The sequence below is a fragment of the Odocoileus virginianus genome, chromosome 17, assembly GCF_023699985.2.
Source record: "Odocoileus virginianus isolate 20LAN1187 ecotype Illinois chromosome 17, Ovbor_1.2, whole genome shotgun sequence".
In the NCBI taxonomy this organism is placed as follows: Eukaryota; Metazoa; Chordata; class Mammalia; order Artiodactyla; family Cervidae; genus Odocoileus; species Odocoileus virginianus.
The window spans coordinates 38,140,662-38,161,698 of record NC_069690.1 but is presented as its reverse complement, the minus strand read 5'-3'; the positions used below and the strand labels follow the sequence as shown (position 1 = coordinate 38,161,698).

The 21,037-nt window shown below is 35.4% G+C and overlaps 1 protein-coding gene across 13 annotated transcripts in view; it reads right to left on the bottom strand.

Moving 5' to 3' along the window:
* Nucleotides 1-21,037, bottom strand: part of CDK12 (cyclin dependent kinase 12) — a 59,239-nt gene that overhangs the window by 27,958 nt on the left and 10,244 nt on the right. For all 13 annotated transcript variants that reach the window (XR_011492308.1, XR_011492312.1, XR_011492310.1 and 10 more), the window contains exons 3-11: nt 18,036-18,212; nt 17,015-17,154; nt 16,307-16,477; nt 13,051-13,240; nt 7,779-7,835; nt 7,307-7,408; nt 2,073-2,150; nt 943-1,059; nt 439-570 (exon numbers count right to left, since the gene is read on the bottom strand). Coding sequence is in view for 5 of the 13 variants with exons in the window: in XM_070479400.1 (XP_070335501.1) it covers nt 439-570; nt 943-1,059; nt 2,073-2,150; nt 7,307-7,408; nt 7,779-7,835; nt 13,051-13,240; nt 16,307-16,477; nt 17,015-17,154; nt 18,036-18,212 (1,164 nt within the window). In the remaining 8 variants the exon portion in view is untranslated. The remainder of the gene's footprint in view (nt 1-438; nt 571-942; nt 1,060-2,072; nt 2,151-7,306; nt 7,409-7,778; nt 7,836-13,050; nt 13,241-16,306; nt 16,478-17,014; nt 17,155-18,035; nt 18,213-21,037) is intronic.

Genomic DNA, 21,037 nt, shown 5'->3' with positions numbered 1-21,037 from the left:
AACCAGGAGTTCTCATGCCACAACTAAAGATCCCACATGCCACAACTAAGACCTGGTACAGCCAAACAAATAAATATTAAAAAAAAAAAAAAAAACATAAAATTAGGACTGTTCTTGCACATATGGGATAACATGATCATTGCAGATATAGGGAATTAAAACAGATGAAATGTTTAAAAGCAAAAACTAGAAGGAATACTGTCAAAGAGGCTCTACAGAGCAATCTGCTGGGGCTCCAGGGACAAATAGCTTAATCCAGTTAGAACAAACACCATTTCTAAATGTGTCCCTTGTTTAAAAACACAAAGCAATAAACTTCTATCAGCCATAATACTCAAGGACACCTCTCGATTTGGTTGGCCACTGCAGCTTCTTTTTTAAAAAACCTATTATTTTGAGTTTCTCAGGTTGAGTCACTAAAAGGCCACCAGCACTTACTCTGGAGGATCCATTTTGCTGAGCTCAACATCTTTAAGGAAATCACTCTGTAGAGTCTGTTCAGCTGTACAACGTTTGCTAGGATCTAACGTCAGCATGTGGTCCAGTAAATCAAGTGCTGCTGAAGGAATGCTGTAGAAAGGAAGAACAAAAGAACAAGTTCACAATGACTCCACAGTTCTTAAACCTGTAATCTTCTGCCAAAGGTCTCTGAATTTCCAGCTCCATGTAAAAACCATGGGAAGGGAGTTGGAACCTGGCTAAATAAGAAAGCAGATTTGCTCCTACACAGGATTCAAGAAATGCAATAGTACCACAGGTAGAAAACATGAAGCCTTGAATGCAAGACTATGATAAAACTCAAAATGCTCAAAAATAAACTGTTTTCCTACAGTGTGTTGGCATAATAAACTAGGATAGCACTAACTCCCCAGGACAGGAAAAAGCTAAGTCCAAACAACAGCCAAACACATAAACAAATAGATGTACATATGTCAAACTCACAAAGAGAATTCTTCTCGTAGGCGCCGTCTATATTGCTTCTTCGGTTTCATTGTATTGAAGTAGGGCAGCTTGATAACATCAGGCCACACAGCTGGACAAGGGCTACCACAGAGTCGACTGAAAACAAAGCAAAAAGCAAGAACAAGGAAGTGAGTGAGCATTATAAATTTTAGAGATTCTAGAAGCAGAAATGATTACCTCCTCAGGTTATAGGGGCTTTTGGCTTATTAAACTAAAAGGCATACAGAGAGGTAAAACCTGACCTCACCGCTTTAAGGACAGAGGAGTCGGTTAAAAAATAGTAATGAGAAAATACTGGCACAATAGTCCAAAGTGATTCACACATTTGGCTTTGTAAGACATGTTCTTAATGCCCCACATAGATTTTCATTACCAGTTTTGTTCTGTTCAGTTAGCATTAATTTCAAAGAGCTGAACTGGTCCTATAACGTCCTTGTAGGGAAAACTAGCAGAAGAGAGCTTAAGACTGGAATTCTGAGGGAAAACTGAGTTTAGCGCATAACACATAATGGGCTATATACCACCTTTTATAAAGTCTATATTAGCTTGTCATATTCTTCCTTTTAATCTTACTGCAAAACAAAACAAAAAAACAAAACTCAAATTTCATCCCAATCCCAGACCTTACCCAAACCCTCTATTAAAGGCTCTCTTTTATAATTATCTGTTTACATGATGCATCACTTACTAAACTCTGAGTTCTTTGAAGGCAGGGACCTATTTTTGAATCCTCAAGTTTAACAGTGATAGGAATTTGTTAGAAGATAGGCTTAATGAATGTTTGCTGAATAAAATTGATCTTAATCTAACCTAAATAAGAATAAACAACTATTCTGAAAACAGCATGCTTTTACATGAAGAACTAATGAAAACTATGCAAATTAAGTGAAATACACTTACTTATATATATAAGTGTGTGTGTGTGTGTGTATACATACACACTTTCTGTATACAGCCCATGACAAAATATATGGTAAACCTGACTGAAGAGAAACTTACTTGGACATAAGGAGCATAAATCATTTAGTAGAATGAATGAAAAGTATTAGAAATTAGAGGATGAGATTACTGATCAATCTTGGGCACTCAGAGCACATACACAGCTGTACCTGATCAGTTCTAGCTGAGCCAGTTCCAGATTGGCTTGAAAAATAGGCTTCTTTGTGAACAGTTCCCCAAGAATGCATCTAGAAAGAATAAAGTTGAGAGGTCAGAAGAGAAATCCCTGGAGCTTATTTAAAGTGTATTTCAATAAAAAAATAAATAAACTATTTCAATAAACTTTCATAGTGTATCAGGTTGCAACTGATATACTAAAAAAGCCCCAAACTAAGGGCCTGACTTTCGTAAAAGAAAATACTTCTTATGGTCAAAATAATATTAAAGATTAAGATTTGCTGGTAGATCAAACTTTTGCCACCTATAAAGGACAGTCTATAAGCAGAGACAAGAAGTCAAGGGACTTTCCTGGTAGTCCAGTGGTTAAGACTCTATGCTTCCAATGCAGGGGGCATGTGCTCAATCCCTGGTGGGGGAACTAAGATCCTACATGTTACATAGTGTAGCAAAAAAATAAAGAAAACAGGAGTCAAGAGCCCTTTTCTACCAATTCCATTGTAAATTAAGGAAATGGCTAAACACTAAAAAACTCCACACTTCAATTTTACAAAGATGCTGAGCAGTTCCAGTAAGAATATGAGCCTTTTTCTTCATCTGCTCTGCAGAATGGGCATTATATACAGCCCTCTTGACATTGTATTTGTAAAGTTCATTGTCATCAGTCAGAATCAGTTTCAACAGAACTTTCAAATATATTATGCTTAAATTCTTTCACCATTTTGAAAAAGCCTTTCAAAACTATATGACATATTTACACAGTCTCCAAGTATCTCTCCATAAATTATTAATTATAAAAGGAAAACTAGTAACTATTTAGTAGTGAAAAAAACAACACCTTAGCTAAGTGACCAAAGTAACATCACCAGAAAAAGGCAAGCAGGGTGCATTTGAGTACAAATGTAATACCTTAAAAAGAACACTTCTGAAATATAAAAGAATGAAATTCTCCCATCTGCAACATGGATGGACCTAGAGGGTATTATGCTTAAGTGAAATAAGTCAGATAAATACAGTATATTACCATTTATATGTATAATTTAAAGAATAAAACAAATGAAAGAATGTAACAAAACAAAACAAACTCACAGATATAGGGAAAAAACTAATGATTACCAGTGGGGAGAAGGAACTGGAAAAGAGCAATATAGGGGTACGGGATTATGTATAAAATAAATAAGCTACAAGGACAGGAATACAGTCAATATTTTACAGTAACCTGAAATGGAGTATAATCTACAAAAATTTTGAATCATTATGTTGTATACCTGATATTTTAAATTAACTAAACTTAAAATTTCAGCCAAAATCAAAGCCGAAAAAAAGCCAAGTAACTGTTTCAGATTAAAGAATGAAAACTAAATGTAATATGTGCTACTAGACCGGATCCTCTATTACATGAGGTATTGTTGCCAGGACATTATGAGCATACTGACAAAATTAGTGTGTGAGTATATAAAACTACTGGAGAAGGAAATGGCAACCCACTCCAGTGTTCTTGCCTGGGAAATCCCATGGACAGAGGAGCCTGGTGGGCTACAGTCCACGGGGTCACAAGAGTTAGACACAATTTAGCAACTACACCACTATCACTACCATATAAAATTACTTTGAAATGGTCCTGAAAAAAAGATATACAGTATACATATACAAACATACATTTTATTCTAGGAATATACTGTATGTTATATTACATGTAAGTACATATATATATATTATACACATATGCATCTAGAGACCATGCTCTGCAACAAGAAAAACCACCACAACGAGAAGCCTGAGCACTGCAACTGGAGACTAGCCCCCGCTAGTCACAACTAGAGAAAAGCCCATGCAGCAAGAAGACCCAGCACAGCCAAAAATAAACAAATAAAATTATTTAAAGAAGGAAATGTGGCAAGTTAAAAATCAGTAAAACTAACATAAATGATCTTCAAATAATTATGTTGAGTAAAAGCTGCCAGTGTGAAAAAAGAACATCTACATTATGATTCTATTTACCACAAAATTCTAGAAATATAAATCAATCTAAAGAAGACAGCAGAAGAGTGGGTGCAGGGAATGGGATGACATGGACAGTAAAGAGGGACTAGAAAGGAACACATGGGTAATTTTGCGGCACATTACTTTGGTTGTGGTGGTGGTTTCACCAATGTCAAAACTTAAATTATACACGTTAAATATATGCAGTTTATTATAAATCTCAATTGAAAGGTTAAAAAAATTAGTAAATCTGAATAAAGGCTATATTAACATTCTTTGTATTATCCTAGTATCTTTTCTAATTATTTCAAAATAAATTTAAAACATGAAAAAAATTACATCAATACTCTATACTTTTTATACCTGAAATATTTTTCTCAAACAGGAAGGGAAAAAAAAAAGGACAACAAATCTCTTTTCTGGCCTGTGTTCCGAAATGAGATTTATTTACAAATACTCCTGAAACCAGTGTTTACAGACAGCCCTCCACATCTCTAGGTACCATATCCACAGATTCAACCAACCATGAACTGAAAATATTCAGAAAATAATTTCCAGAAAGCTTCAAAAAATCAAAACTTAAATTTGTCATGCTGGCAACTATTGGAGCATTTACAGTGTTTAGGTATTATAAGCAATCAGATGACTGAAAATATAGTGGAGGATAGGTGGGAGGGTGTGTGTAGGCTATATGTAAATGCTACACTATTTAATATAACACACTTGAGCATCCCCAGGACTTTGCATGAAGGGGGGGTCCTAGAACCAACCCTGCTGTGGATACAGGGACGACTATAATACAGTTTAACTTTGAAATTCTTTAGCTTGACAAAATTTGAGAAAGCAAACAAACGTAGCTTTTAAAGTTATCAGCAACTTTCTTTTGGCATTTGTTAACCTCAAATTCTTACTTCCAATAGGCTCTCGAAACTTATCCAGAGAAAGAAAAGTGTAAGCAAAATTTGTTTCTAATATTAACTGCCAAATCAAATTCCAAATACAGTGTTATCACAACAGGTAAAATAAAACACAGAAAGAACAACCCTGCTGAGTTTACAGACTCTAGGTACAATGTGTTGTACTAGTCTGTGTGGTTTCTCCCTTGATTTTCACACTGAACTGCTCTGCTCCATTGATTAATTCTGCCAAGAACATCCTACAAAAACATCTTCAGAGAGACTACCACGGATCTCCAAAGTATTACGTGCACATCAAAAGTCAAACAAAATCTCAATTCAATGAGTCGCTGGGCTTTTAAAGAAAGCATAATTTTCTACAATTTTAATTTTCAACTGTGTTTTTGTGTTTTCAGTTTCTAGTCCTTCAGTGAGGAAGACATCATTATGTAATCAACACTTGGCTACTGCATTGAGGTGGTAGATTGCACAGAAATAATACCAACAGAGCTATGAACTTTCCCTGTGCACCTTAATGGGGCGTTACCTTTAGAGCCTAGGTGTGACAACTTAAACACTAATACTGTTAAAGCAAATAGTCCAGAACACAAACATGCCCAGCTTGAGTCAGTAAAATTTAACTAAAGCTTCATAGAGTTGGGTAGGCTACTACAGAAATTAAGCTCTTTCTCCATCACCCTTTTGAATTTTGAAATAAAAGCCCTGTAAGTTCTCCTTTGGAAGAATGACATTAATAGAGAAGAGAAAGGATGGAAAAAAGGGATATGCTCCCTGTGAAGTATATGTGTCAGAATCCTAAAGTGTGGAGGTCAAGGTCAGTGTGGATATATAAATAATACTGCTTAAGAAACAATTAACTAACATGACCCATTTAAAATGTCTATACCCCTAACATACAAACTGTGGTCTCTAAATATAATTTTCTACTAAAAGGACACCTTCAGAGAAACGGCCAATTCCAGATTTGTGGCAGGAAATGAACTAGACGAGACCAGAACCAGCAAACAATAGAGGCTATCAGTTCCCCTGTGGCTGAGTCAAAAGGTCACAAGAATTAACCTGAATAAACTCCCAATGACTGAAGACTGGGCAGTTTGAAGAGGAATAAGGATGATAACTCTAATGAGTTATCATTTAAAACATGTCAAATATGTTTAAATCCATGAGTTCATAATGACACTAAAACCAAATGACCACAATGACTAAAAATCAAACCCCAAACAACCTCTCTTTGGTCATTTTTGGAAGATAACAGTAAGCCACCTTATTATTTTGAAAACTGGTAAATAAAACGAAAGATTTAAACCTTTAATAAAACCCTTTAAAAAAGTTTTTTTTGGCCCCGCCCAGGCGGCTTGTGGAATTTCAGCTCCCCGACCAGGGGCTGAACCCATGCTCTCACCAGTGAAAATGTGGAGTTTTAACCACCGGACTGCCAGGTAACTTCCTAATTAAGCCTTTTCAATATCATTTGTACCCAAGGTTAGCCAAATAGATAACCTTTCTTTATTCCAAGAAAGAATGAAATGATTAGACTATCATACCACAAAAAAACCCAAATGAATTGATGGATGCAGACCACTAATAGCTAACAACACTTCCAAACGAGACAATTACATATTACATAAAATGGTGTGTGATATATGTAACTCCACTCCAATAGGGATGAATATTTTACTAGACATTGTTTAGAACTGCCTGTGTAAGAGGATAATAAAAAGCTGACTAATTTGTAATGGATTTTTTAAAATCATTTTTAAATTTTCTACAGATAATACACCCAGTTATTGCCTGTACTCTGGACAAGAGGCTGCCACCGCTTCCTACCCCTAACTAGGATTCACAAGTGACTATGTGATCTGTCAGAAGTACACAAAACCACCTGTAGAATAGTTTCAGGGTCAGTGGGTATTGGGAATCAGACCTGAATTCACCTACAATTTATAGGAAATAAAAAGAGAACTACGCTAAAAAAAATCACCATAAGGATGCAATCAGCAAAGTCTAGATGGTGACAAACTCTTTAGGACAAATAAACCAATTTCTTCTTAAAAAAAAAAAATTATAAGGAGGGGGGACCTAAGAGAGATGGAGGGGGAATCTAAAATTAAAAGATGAGATATCAATTGCAATCTATGAATCTTATTTGAAACTATGTGTCTGATACTAAGAAATATTTAACAGATTTCTTTGAACTCTGGCTAAAAGTTGATCCCTATCCTTTTGAACTTAAAGAAGAGCTGCAAAAAACAAATGGAGAGATAAAACACGACACAAGTTCATCAGTATGTCAGTTAGAAACAAAAAAAAGATGAAAGGACTCTTACCCACAGCTCCAAACATCTATCGCTGGTGTATAACGCTCCTCTCCCAGTAGAAGTTCTGGAGGTCGGTACCACAGAGTAATAACTTTGTTTGTATAAGGACGGCTGAAAAGTAAAATACAACCATGACATAAATTTACAATGGTTGCTGATGAAAAATACTTGTATAATTAAATGCAAATTAAAACAGCTGTCAACTGGAGATGGGATCATCAAAACAGCTCCATAGCAACCTAACAGTTCAAAAGTAAACTGGACAGAAGATGAAGAAATAACTTCCATTCCAATTTGGGTTGATTTATTTCAGTCTAAAGCGGGTTCAAGAATTCAGAAAGAATTGTCTAAAATCTAGGTGGTAACACGTTTAGAAAATTATGGAACTCTTCAGTTACTGCAATTTACAGAATACTAGCATATCCAAGAATAAAAAGCACTTTTTCCTATTTCCCACATGTAATTTTGATGAATGACTCACCTCTCTTCAGAATTATAGAGTCGAGCAAGTCCAAAATCTGCTAGTTTGATCTGCCCACTGTAAAACAAAAAATAATTATTTTCATAAGTAACAACAGGAGCTTCCAAATTACACTTAAAAAGTCAAGTGCTGGGACTTCCCTGACAGTCCAGTGGTCAAGACTTGGAGTTTCTGTTGCAGGGGGCACAGGTTTGATCCCTGATCGGAGAATTAAGATCCCATGTGCAGCAAGATGAGACACACATACACACAAAAAAGTCAAGTGCTAATTTAGGAGTTAAAGGAATTACAAAAATGAATTTAGACCTTTTTGTTCTGCTCTTAACGGTAACTCTCCTAGATTAAGTTTCTCTGACCACACCATTCCACAAAGCCTAAGGGAGTTTTTTTTAGACTACTATTATGTTTTTGGATTTGATTCCTTAACTAAATATTTATTTCTTGGCAAACAACAGTGACTAGAACCTGATAGATTAAATACTTATGGTTGGGGAAAAACTGAATGGGCTATTTCAGATTAAGGGAGATTTAAGAGTCCTAACAACTAAATCCAACTCATAATCCCTGACTGATTTTGGCTTGAACAAATTAGCTCCACAAAAGACTGTTTTTTTATTCTGGCCACGCCATGGGGTTTGCTGGATCTTAGTTCCCCAACCAGGGATTAAATCTGGGCAACAACAGTAAAAGTGCCAAGTTCTAATCACTGGACTTCCAGGGAACTCCCTACAAAAGGTATTTTTGACATAACTGAAAAAACATAAAATATGGACTGTTAGAAGATAATATATAATAATTCTGTCAGAGTATTTAGGATCAAACATACTGATATAATTTGGTTTAAAATAAGTAAGGCAGAAAAATAAGGGAGCAAATACAGCAAAATGTTAATTGTTATATAATGTTAATGTTAAAGAGACCACACCCATGTTTCACGCTGCTAAATATCCTTCTTTTGACAGTGAATCAAGTAATATTTTAATAAAATGCAACACAAAATGCTGGGAAACTATTTAAAAACCATAATTAACTATTGGATTAATCACACTTATCTCAATTTTTGTGTACAGTTTGTGTTACCTCTTGGGGAATGAAAAGCCAGTTGACTATTTTTAAAGAACTGGGGATATCACAGGTGTTTGACAGCTCAGATCTAGCAGGAAAATGAGATAGAAGAGGGGGAAAATAGGCTACTCTATGAGGTGCTCCTCAAAATCTGAGCAATAGGACAAAATATTAAAACCAGGTAACTACTAGCAACAAAATTTTACATTAAATCAACTCAACATTCCTAATAAAGATAATGGGCACCTTACCCACTTGTCCCATACCTCATCACATTTTAAGTTCAATTTATAAACAATTTCTGAGAAAAGCAAAAAGGAAAGAAATAGCTGTCTTGAGTCCTATATTGAGACCAAAAGGGTTCCTCAAATTCCTTGGCATCCTTACTTTGATCCAAAGACTCAAGGTAAGTTCTACTATGGTACAACTTAAAAATTAAAAGGGCAATAGAGGCACTTTCTCGGTGATCCAGTGGTTTAAGAATCAGCCTGCTAATGCAGGGAACACGGGTTCAATCCTTGCTCTGGGGTGATTCCATTTGCAGCAGAGCAACTAAGCCTGTGCAGCTCTACTACTAAGCCCACATCACCCCGCAGGGAGAGCAGTCCCCATGGTGAGAAGCCCGCACCGCAGTGAGACAGCAGCCACGGCACACTGCAACTAGAGAAAGGCCACGTGTAGCAACAAAGACCCAGTACAGCTAAACAAATAAATATGATTAATAATCAATTAATTAATTAAATTTAAATAAATAAAAATTTTAAAAAGATGGTGGAAATGATAAAATTTATTAAAAGAAATAGCAATAGATATATGGTTATGGAAAATCAGGTTAGACCTAAATATCACCAGAACCTAGTTTATTTCCTAATCCATCCTCGTACCCTCTTACTCTCAGTAAATAACCTTCTTCACTGGAAATAGATGTCATCAAGTGGGAGCTATTTAACATTGTTTTACCTATACTTATTTACACCTCTAACCTTGCTTTCTCCTTTCCCTTCAATTACAGGAAAAAATATGTCAATCTCTTTTCCTGTTCAAGGATAATCAGTACTACCACCTCTAGCTTTGATGCCATCCCCTCTAGAACCTCGTTCCTTTAAATTACTTTGGTTCTTTCCTGAATCTTCAACTTTCCCCTCTTTATTGACTTTCTTTTTCTTTAGCATTTAAATATGCTCAAAGCTCTGCATCCTTAATAAAAAATTAATAAAAACAAAGTCAAAACTACAATTACCTTCCCATTAATTATGCTACCTACCCACTTACCCCACACTTTTACCACTGACCTTTTTATTTTCAGATTCTCTTCTTGAGTCTTAAAACCTATTTACATCACCTGACATCTATAACCACACATTTCTTAAACCTGCCAATTTTGCATTCATGATATTTCCTTATTTTCTTCCAATCTATCTGACCAGTTTCTCGGATTTCATCTTCTCATATCTTTTCTATGCTTGGTAACTCCTGAATCTACACTGTTGGTTTGAAACTCTCATGTGATCGTATGCCTATTTGATATCACTACCCTGGATATATTATAGTGCCCTGAATATATTATAGTATGGGGTTTCCTCTTTTGCCTGATGCATCCTATTCTTCCTTTATTCCCTATATTGATCACTCTGCTGCCCATCTAGATAGTTTCTCAAGTGAGAAATCTGTGAGTACACTGATTCATTCCCCACCATTCACTCTCTCATCAAGTCTACTATCTACCAAGTCCATGCTGTCCATCCTCTACTAGCAATGCCTTGGTTAGTTTAAGTACAGACCATTTCTTATATTTTTAATAAGTCTGTGGGCCCCCAGTCCACACCCTATATAGTGACCATCCAGTGACTTTTCTAAAGCAGAAGACTAATTAGTCTCTCTTATATCTAAAATAATATTGTTTCATTTATAGTTGTGTAATTAAGACAAACATCACAAAGCCCAACCCCGCTATCCTCCCTCTCTCATCAACTGTTTTCCCTCCTTCATCCAGCTGAGGACTCCTCTCTATGCCATCTCACTCAAAAGTCTCTGTGTAGACAGAACTAAATGGGCAAGAGCAGAGGCTGGTTGGATCAGACTAGACCATGAGACACCTGCAGCCTGCTCAGAAAACTGAAAAGAACATTCACTTTAGTCTAGAAGCTCACCAGCTTTCTGAACTCGGGAAGTTAGGGACAGAGAGGAGCTGGACCCACCAGAATGGACACCAAACAGGACTACAATTATTTCCTAGCCTTACACATCCCCTAACGGAAGAGCAAAAGGAACAGAAGAAAGTATATTAAAACTACAGTCCAGAAAACTGCAAGATGATAGCCATCATCATTAAAGTTTTTGATGCATTATTACTGTATATATAGATGGTTTTAAGCAAGTCCAGCTTTAATAAGAATTGTGGTGGGTCACAGATATAGTGACAGAAAGGAATTTTTCAATATCACATTTTATCTCATAAAGGTATTTAAGTACAAATAATAATTTTACAATAATTTGGACAATTAATGAAATAATGCATTAATTGTATAATTTGAAAACAAAAAATTACCCAGCACCTCTTAATGGCTGTCTCTTACAAATTAAATTTAAATTGGCTCCTTGCAACTGTCCAGCTTCATCTCGCCATTATGTGTTTCACTCTTCATGCCCTAGCAACACTGACTCCTTTTCCAGTTTTTCAAACATGTTATGTTATTTTCACATTTATGCGCTTCTGTAAATTTTGTGAATTTGTAAATGTGAATTTACAAATATGAATTTGTAAATTCAATCTCTTTTGCCTAGAAATGTAACCCTCTGTTGTCATTCTTTCTGGTAAATTCCTATTCATTCCCTGAAATCACATCTTCCCAGATGTTCCCAAATCTGGGGGTAGGGGGCAGTTTAATAAATGTTTATAGAAAATAAGCAATTTATTTGTTTAGCTTCCCACTAAATGCAACTCTCCAGGGACCAACCATCCAACATGAGACTTTAGGTGCTAAAACCAGGACAGCCCTGGGCAAGCCTGAAGAGTTGGTCACCCCACTCCACAAAGACAGGAAACATGTCATAGTCATTCTATATTCCCATATATTAATAGATAATGTTTGTTAAACAGAACTGAACAGAAATACTTAATACAAAGAGTGCATCAGACAAGTTCAGTTCAGTTCAGTCGCTCAGTTGTGTCCAACTCTTTGTGACCCCATGAATTGCAGCATGCCAGGCCTCCCTGTCCATCACCAACTCCCGGAGTTTACCCAAACTCATGTCCATTGAGTCGGTGATGCCATCCAACCATCTCATCCTCTGTCGTCCCCTTCTCCTCCTGCCCTCAAACTTTCCCAGCATCAGGGTCTTTTCAAATGAGTCAGCTCTTCGCATCAGGCGGCCAAAGTATTGGAGTTTCAGCTTCAACATCAGTCCTTCCAGTAACACCCAGGACTGATCTCCTTTAGGATGGACTGGTTGGATTTCCTTGCATCAGACAAAGATGGCTATAAATAGCCTAATTACCTACAGAACCAACACTGGCTTTATTTCAATGGTTCCAGACTTGCTTTTTATTCCTCAATATGTAGGGCTATTACTCAAGGCTACTGTGAGTAACAAGTGATATCACCAATTCACTTTAAGCAAATAGCCAAAGAGGAAGGAAGCAGATGATAAAAACTTCTGAAGAAATAACACTGTTCTTTACCAAATTCCTGTCCGTCTATACTATTAAAACCCAGGAGTAAGTGCTGGCAAAAATGTCAGTCCCCAACTGTGTTTACTCTGAAATTCGATAACTAAGAAAGTCTCAAAAGCAGCTATAAGAGCAGGTTTGTTTCTCTCAATGAAACAACGGAGAATTTCCTTAAGAACTCAATGTGTGTAGGAATTTGCCTAGGACCACAAAAGTATTACTAACTATGGCAAAAGCTCTCTGAATATTCCTGCAGGATGCGGGTGATTCTCTAACATGTTTGCATTTAAAAAAACCTTTACAAGTAAAATAAAAAATACCTTTACAGTCCTATCTCCTTTAGCTCCTTACCAAGACTGAGTCTGAGACTCTGCTGATATCCCATCACAAGTTGTTCCTAAGGTACAGACATCAGATGTACATAAACACAAACCCTGCATTATTGGGTCTATCTATAACTCTTTAATTAATTAGCTGAAACTAAGGGTGTCAGAAGAGAGGGAGAAAATGCTTAACCTCATATGGTTATTATGTTACCTGTTGTTCAGCAAAATGTTAGAACACTTAATATCCCGATGCAGGAAATTCTTTTTATGACAGTAATCCAATCCTTCCATTAGCTGTTTCATGAATGACTTGATATGGTCCTCAGAAAAGTGCACCAAACCAGATTCCAGAAGTCCCATTAAGTCATGGTCCATATATTCAAACACAAGGTAAAAGGCTCCTACATAGGATGAAAGAAAAAATTTAGAAAAGAGAAAAAGGATGCTGAAATAACAATGCCTTAATTTTTATATAGTTTTGGAGTTGACCATAAGCTCTCTAGAAAAAGATGCTTAATTGTATATATGAAGAAACTAAAACTCCAGCAACTGAGTAACTTGCCCATTCTAATAATAAATAACAGAACTACTATTTGAATTAATCTTCTGACCCACAGCCTGGTGCTCTTTGGACTACCTACGTCTTGAAGGGGACAACTCTCCCAATTAGGTTGTATATGTCTTTTATGATCTAAATCAGTGGGCAAATTACAGATTGCTTGGGGCAAATCCCTTCTGTCTACTGCTGTAAATAAAGTTTTATTTGTAATACACAACCATGCCCATTTGTTACACACTGTCTAAGGTTACTTTTGTAGACATCTTTATAGAAGTGTTAACAGCACTCACATAATATGCCAGGACTGCATGTAGTACAAACTATTAATGAAATTTATAGCATTTAAGAATCGAAAGAAAAATGAATCATCCAATTCAACATCCTAAATTTAAAAGTACGTAAAAGGCTAAGAGAATTGTAAAAGATTTGAAATCCACATTCTCTTTACACTTTCAGCATGGTGCATGAGAGAGGCAAATTCTGTGACATAAGAAACACTAGACCTAGTTATACTATGATCTATCCAGTCTAAAATTCTTCTCTCAGTAACATAAAGGCAAGGATTCTTAGTCTAGAGGGTAGGCTTCAAGGACTCTGAAACAGCATATAACATTTTAAATGTTTTTTTGAAGAATGAATCCATGAGATATATATATATTTTTTTCCCATGAGATATTTTAAAAGGTCCATGACTGTCAAAAAGTTAACAACCACTGGATTAAAAGAATACCTTAGCTTTAGTTAAGCCCTCCTACAAAAAAGAAAACACTAGAATTGCAAAAGAGGAGTGGATAAAGGATACAAAGAGACAACTCAAGAAAGAGAAAAATTAGTAAAATTCATAGACAAGGGAAAAAACGGGAATGCAATCCAAAATAATGGTATCACTCATACTTCATCTATCAGATAACAGTTTTTTAAAAAGATAAATTCAACATTATGGAGGATTAAGTGAGATGGGACTCACTGGTGGGACCTAAATTATTATGCAATCTACAATTAAATATGAAAATTCCTTTCACCAAATAATTCAATTTCTAGGAAACTATATTAAGAAATAAATCAAAATGCAAAGATTTATGCAAAGATGCTCAATGTGGTGCTATTATAGTATTTTTTTAAACTGACAACTAATTGCTCAACAAGGACTGGTGAAATTAAATTTGGATTCATTTATCTTCATACACAGTCATTAAAACATGTTAATGATACAGGAAATTGCTTATGGCAAGTTATAAAACACTAAATACACCTTGATCTCAGTTATGTTAAAATAAATACAATATCTATGAAGTACCAGAAAGAAATATGCCAAAATGTTAATACTATATAGTGATTTTCTATGAATGGTAGTATACTGAAAGGGAGTGGGAGAGAAGTGATTGTCATTTTCCTTTTCTTATTCATCTATATTTTCATTTCTTCCACAATAGGCATGCATCACATCCATTCTTTCACTTATTTTTTTGTGATTAAAACAAAATTTATTTTTTGGCCATTTCGCATAGCATGTTAAGTTTCCCTGACCATGGATTGAACCCATGCTCACTGAAGTGAAAGCATGGAGTCCTAACCACTGGACTGCCGAGGACGTCCTCAATTATTTTATGATTTTTTTTTTTAAGAAAAAGAATTTGAACAGTATATAGTAAATTACTTATACAGTACAGAATGATATGGATAAAAGTAAGGACCTGTCCAAAAGCAATCAATTAACATTTTCTTACTCATTTTTACTCTGTATTATTTTTATAATTAGAAAAGGTTAAAAAACACACCCAGAAATATACCTAGTATACTTAATTCTATTCTAACTTTCATAAATTTATCTAAGCAGAATTTCCTTTTCTTTAAAACTACTTCTACCAAACTCAAGAAATACTACTCCCTTAATGCTAATATCTCTGAGGCTCTATCCAACTTAACCAATACCCTCCTAATTTTATATATTTCAATCATATTTTCTCTTAATATCCCAGGCTACATTCACATATGCCATCTCTTTACAGCTGCCCATTTCTAAACCTTCAGATTTATTTTAACAGAAGTTGGCTGGATGTCATAGACAGACTACTACAATTTTATTCCCCAAAGACAAGTTACAAATCCAGGAAAACCACAATGTGACCTTAAGAAAATTGTTTTAGAAATACCTGCTTTGGATTCTAAACTGTATGAGTACAAAGCTATGTTTAAAAAAAAAAAAAAAAAAGATGCATATAAATGAAGGAGGGCTTCCCAGTAGCTCAGCTGGTAAAGAATCCGACTGCAATGCAAGAGACCCCAGTTCTGGGTCCGGAAGATCCCCTGGAGAAGGGCTAGGCTACCCACTCCAGTATTCTTGGGCTTTCCTGGTGGCTTCAGATAGTAAAGAATCTACCTGCAATGTGGGAGACCTGGGTTGGAACTCTGGATTGGGAAGATCCCTTGGAGGAGGGCATGGCAACCCACTCCAGTATTCGTGCCTGGAGAATCCCCATGGATACAGTAACCTGGTGGGCTACAGTCCATGGGGATGGCAAAGTGTTGGACATGATTGAGTGATTAAGCACAGCATAAATGAAGGAAGGATGTAAAAATGAGAATAACTGTCTAATCTGGGTTTTAACTTTCATTACTATTATTATACTTTGTGAAAAACAAAAAACCCAAAAATAACACTTCAAAATGTTGCTTGGAGAATCTTACATTTTTTATGTGCTGGCCTTATTAGGTGTTACAGCACTCTTAATTGTAATGATTAACAAGCATTTCAAAAGTGTAAGAGTACACTGATGAGGATGGAGAGCAATGTATTAACATCTTAATTTTGATATGTATTAAAGAAGCTGGATTTGTTTAGTACAAACTGTTAAGGGAAATAAAATGTACCAATCTACCATACAGAAACATGATTCTTTGCTAGTACCTTTGTCCTTCTTGAAATCCAGTGCATCCTGCTTATCTGTGACAATTTCCTTCATGTTAACAACACTTCGGTGGATCAGCTGACGAAGGATTTTGATCTCACGAATGGCTGTGATTGGGAAGCCCTCTTTTTCATTGTCCAGTCTCACCTTCTTCAGGGCCACCAGCTCTCCTGTTACAGCAAATTCAAACAGTTTTATCGTAATTAGCATTTTCTGGCCACCATCATGAATCAACCAATATATGCTCTTGCTCTGATATACTTAATGCCTACTTTAATGCTACATGCAAGATACTTTTATATTGTTTTTTTTAAAAAATCCCTACATCCCCTTTCTTATCTTTGATTTTTAAATGACTTTAAAATTTTAATTCAATATTCAATTAGGCCTAAAAATTTTGGATTATTAAAATATACCAAAAATTCAACTACTTCATTTTATTTTCAAGGACTAACTCCTTACCAAACGAAGAGTAACTTACAAATTTTACCTTTTCTTAAATCCCCCAAAACATTTTCAATGGACAACCAGAAGGAAGGTTTTTAGAAGATAATAATTATACTATGCTTTTGGAAAATTTTAGTCTATTTTGTAACTTTTGGAGACCAAATTAGAACTCGAAGTTTACTTTTGCTAAATCCACTTAAAACAGCAGTACGGTTAAATTTTTCACCATCTGACATCTAGAATTTTTTGGCATTATTTACCTGTGTCTTTGTCCTTTGCTTTATATACCTGGCCATAAGTTCCCTCTCCAATAATCCCAATAATGTCAAACTTGTCCACACAGCGTTTCCCCCAGTCACTTTCTGTCTGTCTTCTTTCTCCATAACGAGGACAACAAATTCTAAAAAAGGCAAATCAAAAAAAGAAAACAAACAAAAAAGTTGCTCTAAAAATTAAAGTGTATTTTTTTTTTCCTGTGTCACATAGCTTGTGGAATCTTGTTTCTCAACCTGGGATCAAACCCGTGACCTTCAGTAGAAGCTCAGAGTACTAACCATGCCAAGGAATTCCCTAAGTGTATACAAAGAACAAAACAGAATTCTTTTATGATGATTTCTTTGATTCCTGGCTCTTTTATCAGTTTCTTTATTAAAAAGGCAGGAATCAAATAATATAATAAATAGTCTCTCACAGTGGCTCAGATTTTTCTTTTTTTTTTGCTTCAGGAAGACGTAAGATCAAATAATAGAATTGCTGCTTACTTCCTAACTTCTTACTGGCTTTCTCAACTATAGAATGGGAAAATAATCCCTACATCATAGGGTTACTATAAAAGTAAAATATAAAACTTTGGCAATAATATATGGTCAATAAATGGCAACTGTTTTTCTTACTAATAGAAGAAGGCTAACAATCAGAAGAGCGAACTCAGATTCTACTACATTATGACATGGCAACTCATGTAGTTCAGGGGAAAAAAATCCTGCATCTATTAATTCGTCATTAATATGTACATGGCTGACATCCTCTGTATAAAAGGATTTTTTCCCTCTTTAATACTCTAAGTAGTATGAACTCAAAAGATACCGTGGGATCAATGTTCATGGTAAACTTGAATTTGGGAAATTATTACTTTTCTAAAAAACATGACAAGGTATCTGGGGATGTAGATGAATTTTATCTGTGAAAATAAAGGAAGATCTACATTAGGCCCAATTCTCTGTGATCCTAATGGTGTAGGATGTGGTCCAAAGGTAGGGTTGGATCCTGCCAAAAACTCACTTTGGTCTCTTTTTGTACGGTTGCTGAGGTGGTGTGATTGCCTTTGGTTCTGGGGAGTCTGGGGGAGATGGATCCCCACCAGGGAGCTCTGGAGGGAGAGGGAGGTCTGTGAGTAGGTGCCGTGGTCTTTGTTCTTTCTCTTTCTTCACAGGTTTTGAAGGTAGAGTTTCTTTCGGACTAAACAACAGAGAGGAAAAAAAGAAAAAGACCACAATTACTTAAAGAATGTGCAAATAAAACTCAAAGATTATAATATCTGGTTATTAAGAGATTACAAAGATTTTACTTTTAAGGGAAAAGCCCCTGTAATATAACATAAAGAAATGGAGTTTAGTCACAATTAAAGAGACTTGGATTTTGCAAAGAGAAATCTATAGTATATTAAAAAAAAAAAAAAAAAACCTGGGATATTATTTGTAGAAACTTTAATAAACTCTTAAATGTCCTCCTGAAGATGCTATCTGGATTTTTATTGAGATGAAATAAAATACAGCAAGTTATAATCTTAAATTTGCAAAGCACCATGGAAACCTGTGTAGTCACCAAACCTGCTCTAAAGATTTCAATAATGATGGAAAGCCCAACAGTGTAATACTACTATGTTACTAAAGATATGGAGAGAAACTCGGAAAAAGCAAAGAGTATTTTTAGAGTGTTTTGTAAGAAATACAGCTAAGCTGGAAATCAAAATAAACGAAAAATTCACTGATTTATTCTACTGGTTGGGAAGAAAAGGCAATCATATTCAACCACCCAAAATGGATAAATGACCCTCAAACTAAGAATCTAAGGAGAACGAGTCCAAGAGACCATTATAGAATCATCAAAGCACTGGTGGCTCAAATGGTAATGGTAAAAGAACCTTCCTGCCAATGCTGAAGACATGGGTTCAATCTCTGGGTTGGGAAGATCCCCTGGAGAAGGAAATGGCAACCCATGCCAGTATTTTTGCCTGGGCTACAGTTCACAGGGTCATAAGAGTCACATACAACAATGACTAAACAACAACAACAAAGTACTGGCAGCAGAAAGCCTCTCCAACAAATTATAATAGCAGGGGAACAAAAGGGATGGCTTTTCTGAAATAGATTAGAAAATTCAATTTTCAGATCTAATTTTTTAACCACCTCTACTTATGAGTAAAAGAAGGATTTTGTGCCATTCATGTCCTCAGAAAAGACAGGCAGCATACTAATTCATGTACAGAAATAAAACCACTATAGTCTTTTGTATTCCATCACAGTATCAGAAGATTAAAAAGGATTTGAGAATCCTAACCACAGTAGGAACCTCTTCCACTTTTTCAGCAAGTGGTTATTAAGAGAAAACTTTCATAAATACTACATAGAACCATAAATGCATCTAAGGGATAAGACAGCTTGCAACGTATCTTCTTAAAGCATACTGCTACCTTCAGTGTGTGAAACACAATCTCAAAAGCTACTATTTCCTATTATTTTTCATCATTTTAATCTCAAAAATCATACAAATAACAGAATCTAGTTTGTACCATATCAACCAGAACTGGGGTGGTCAGGGTAGAGCAAAACGATCATCTGAAATTTTGTTAAATTACTGACAGTGATGAACACACACCAACTTGCAGTAAGATTTTTCTACCCTGAAACAAAGTCTGTTACAAGAAAACTCTTGAGTCAGGATGTCATATAGAGTTTTAAAATTTCCCCAATTTTTAAGACATTCAGAAAAGAAAATTCCTAATTTTTCAATTACTCTGTCAAAATACTTTTTATAAACTTTAATCCATGATTCAAAAATAAAGTCCAGCTTGGTTCTGTGTCACTAGAATTAAATTAACTGAACTTTTTCACCATCATTTCATGTAAGTTCAGTCTATATTTTACATTTACATCTTATTTTCTCCAAAATTTACTTTATGAGTTCAAATATTATTTGCTATTGTGAGGATGTACATTGCTTCTGAAAAAATTTGAGTACGCTATTTCAAGAAAGAATTCAGTGTTTGATGGGATATGTACTACCAGTTTAGAGCACACAAGTTAAACAGAGGTTAAATTTTGTTTCAACAAATTCCACATGTGCCAAAAACCTTGCAATAATGATGCATAAAATAAAAATGATAAAATTGCAATGCTTAGCAATATTATGGCCTTTAGCCTTTAGTGTAGGGTACTCACTAAAATAAAGCTCTATATAGTTCTGAGAACATATGGTAGATGCAGAGAGGGTCTAACATAGTGGAAGAAATATTGAACACCTAAGCCATTACTTGAAGATTCAGTACCAGAAAGAACTGATTGACTCTATCAATATCAGTATTTCCTGCTTCTCCATTTATACCAGTAGATGGGTTCACTCATGGAGACAAAGTTGCATTAATGCCTGTGTATAATTAAAAGAAAAAAAAGAGTTGTCAAATCCCAGAGTGCTCAAATTTTAGAATATGGATAGTCTCTTGGAATTTATGATGCTGGAATTTATTCTGTAGGTACAATGTAAACGCCTCTTATAGGTCTTTACTGTTAATTAAAAAAAATATGAACTTACATATGAACTACACAAAAAGAAAATTAACTTGTTTTTGGGCCATGTCATACAGCTTGTAGGTTCTCAATCCCCTGACCAGGGATGGAACTTGGGCCCACAGCAGTGGAAGCTTGGAGTCCTAACCAGTGAAAAGTCAGGGAATTCCCCAAAATTAATTTTTGTAATTTTCAAATTTAAAATAAACTACTTTAAATATCCCCATCCCTCATGGCTCAGTGAATAAAGAATCTGCCGGCAATGCAGCAGACACAGGAGACATGGGCTCAATCCCTGGGTTGGGAAGAGTCCCTGGAGGAAGAAATGGCAACACACTCCAGTATTCTTGCTTGGGAAATCCCATGGACAGAGGAGACTGGGTGACTAAACATGCACTTTAAATATGGTCATTTATCTCCTTCCTCTTCAAGAAGGTTGTTTAAAAAGTTTGGTTTTTATAAACTTCTATTAAAATTTGAATGAACACATTAAAAACA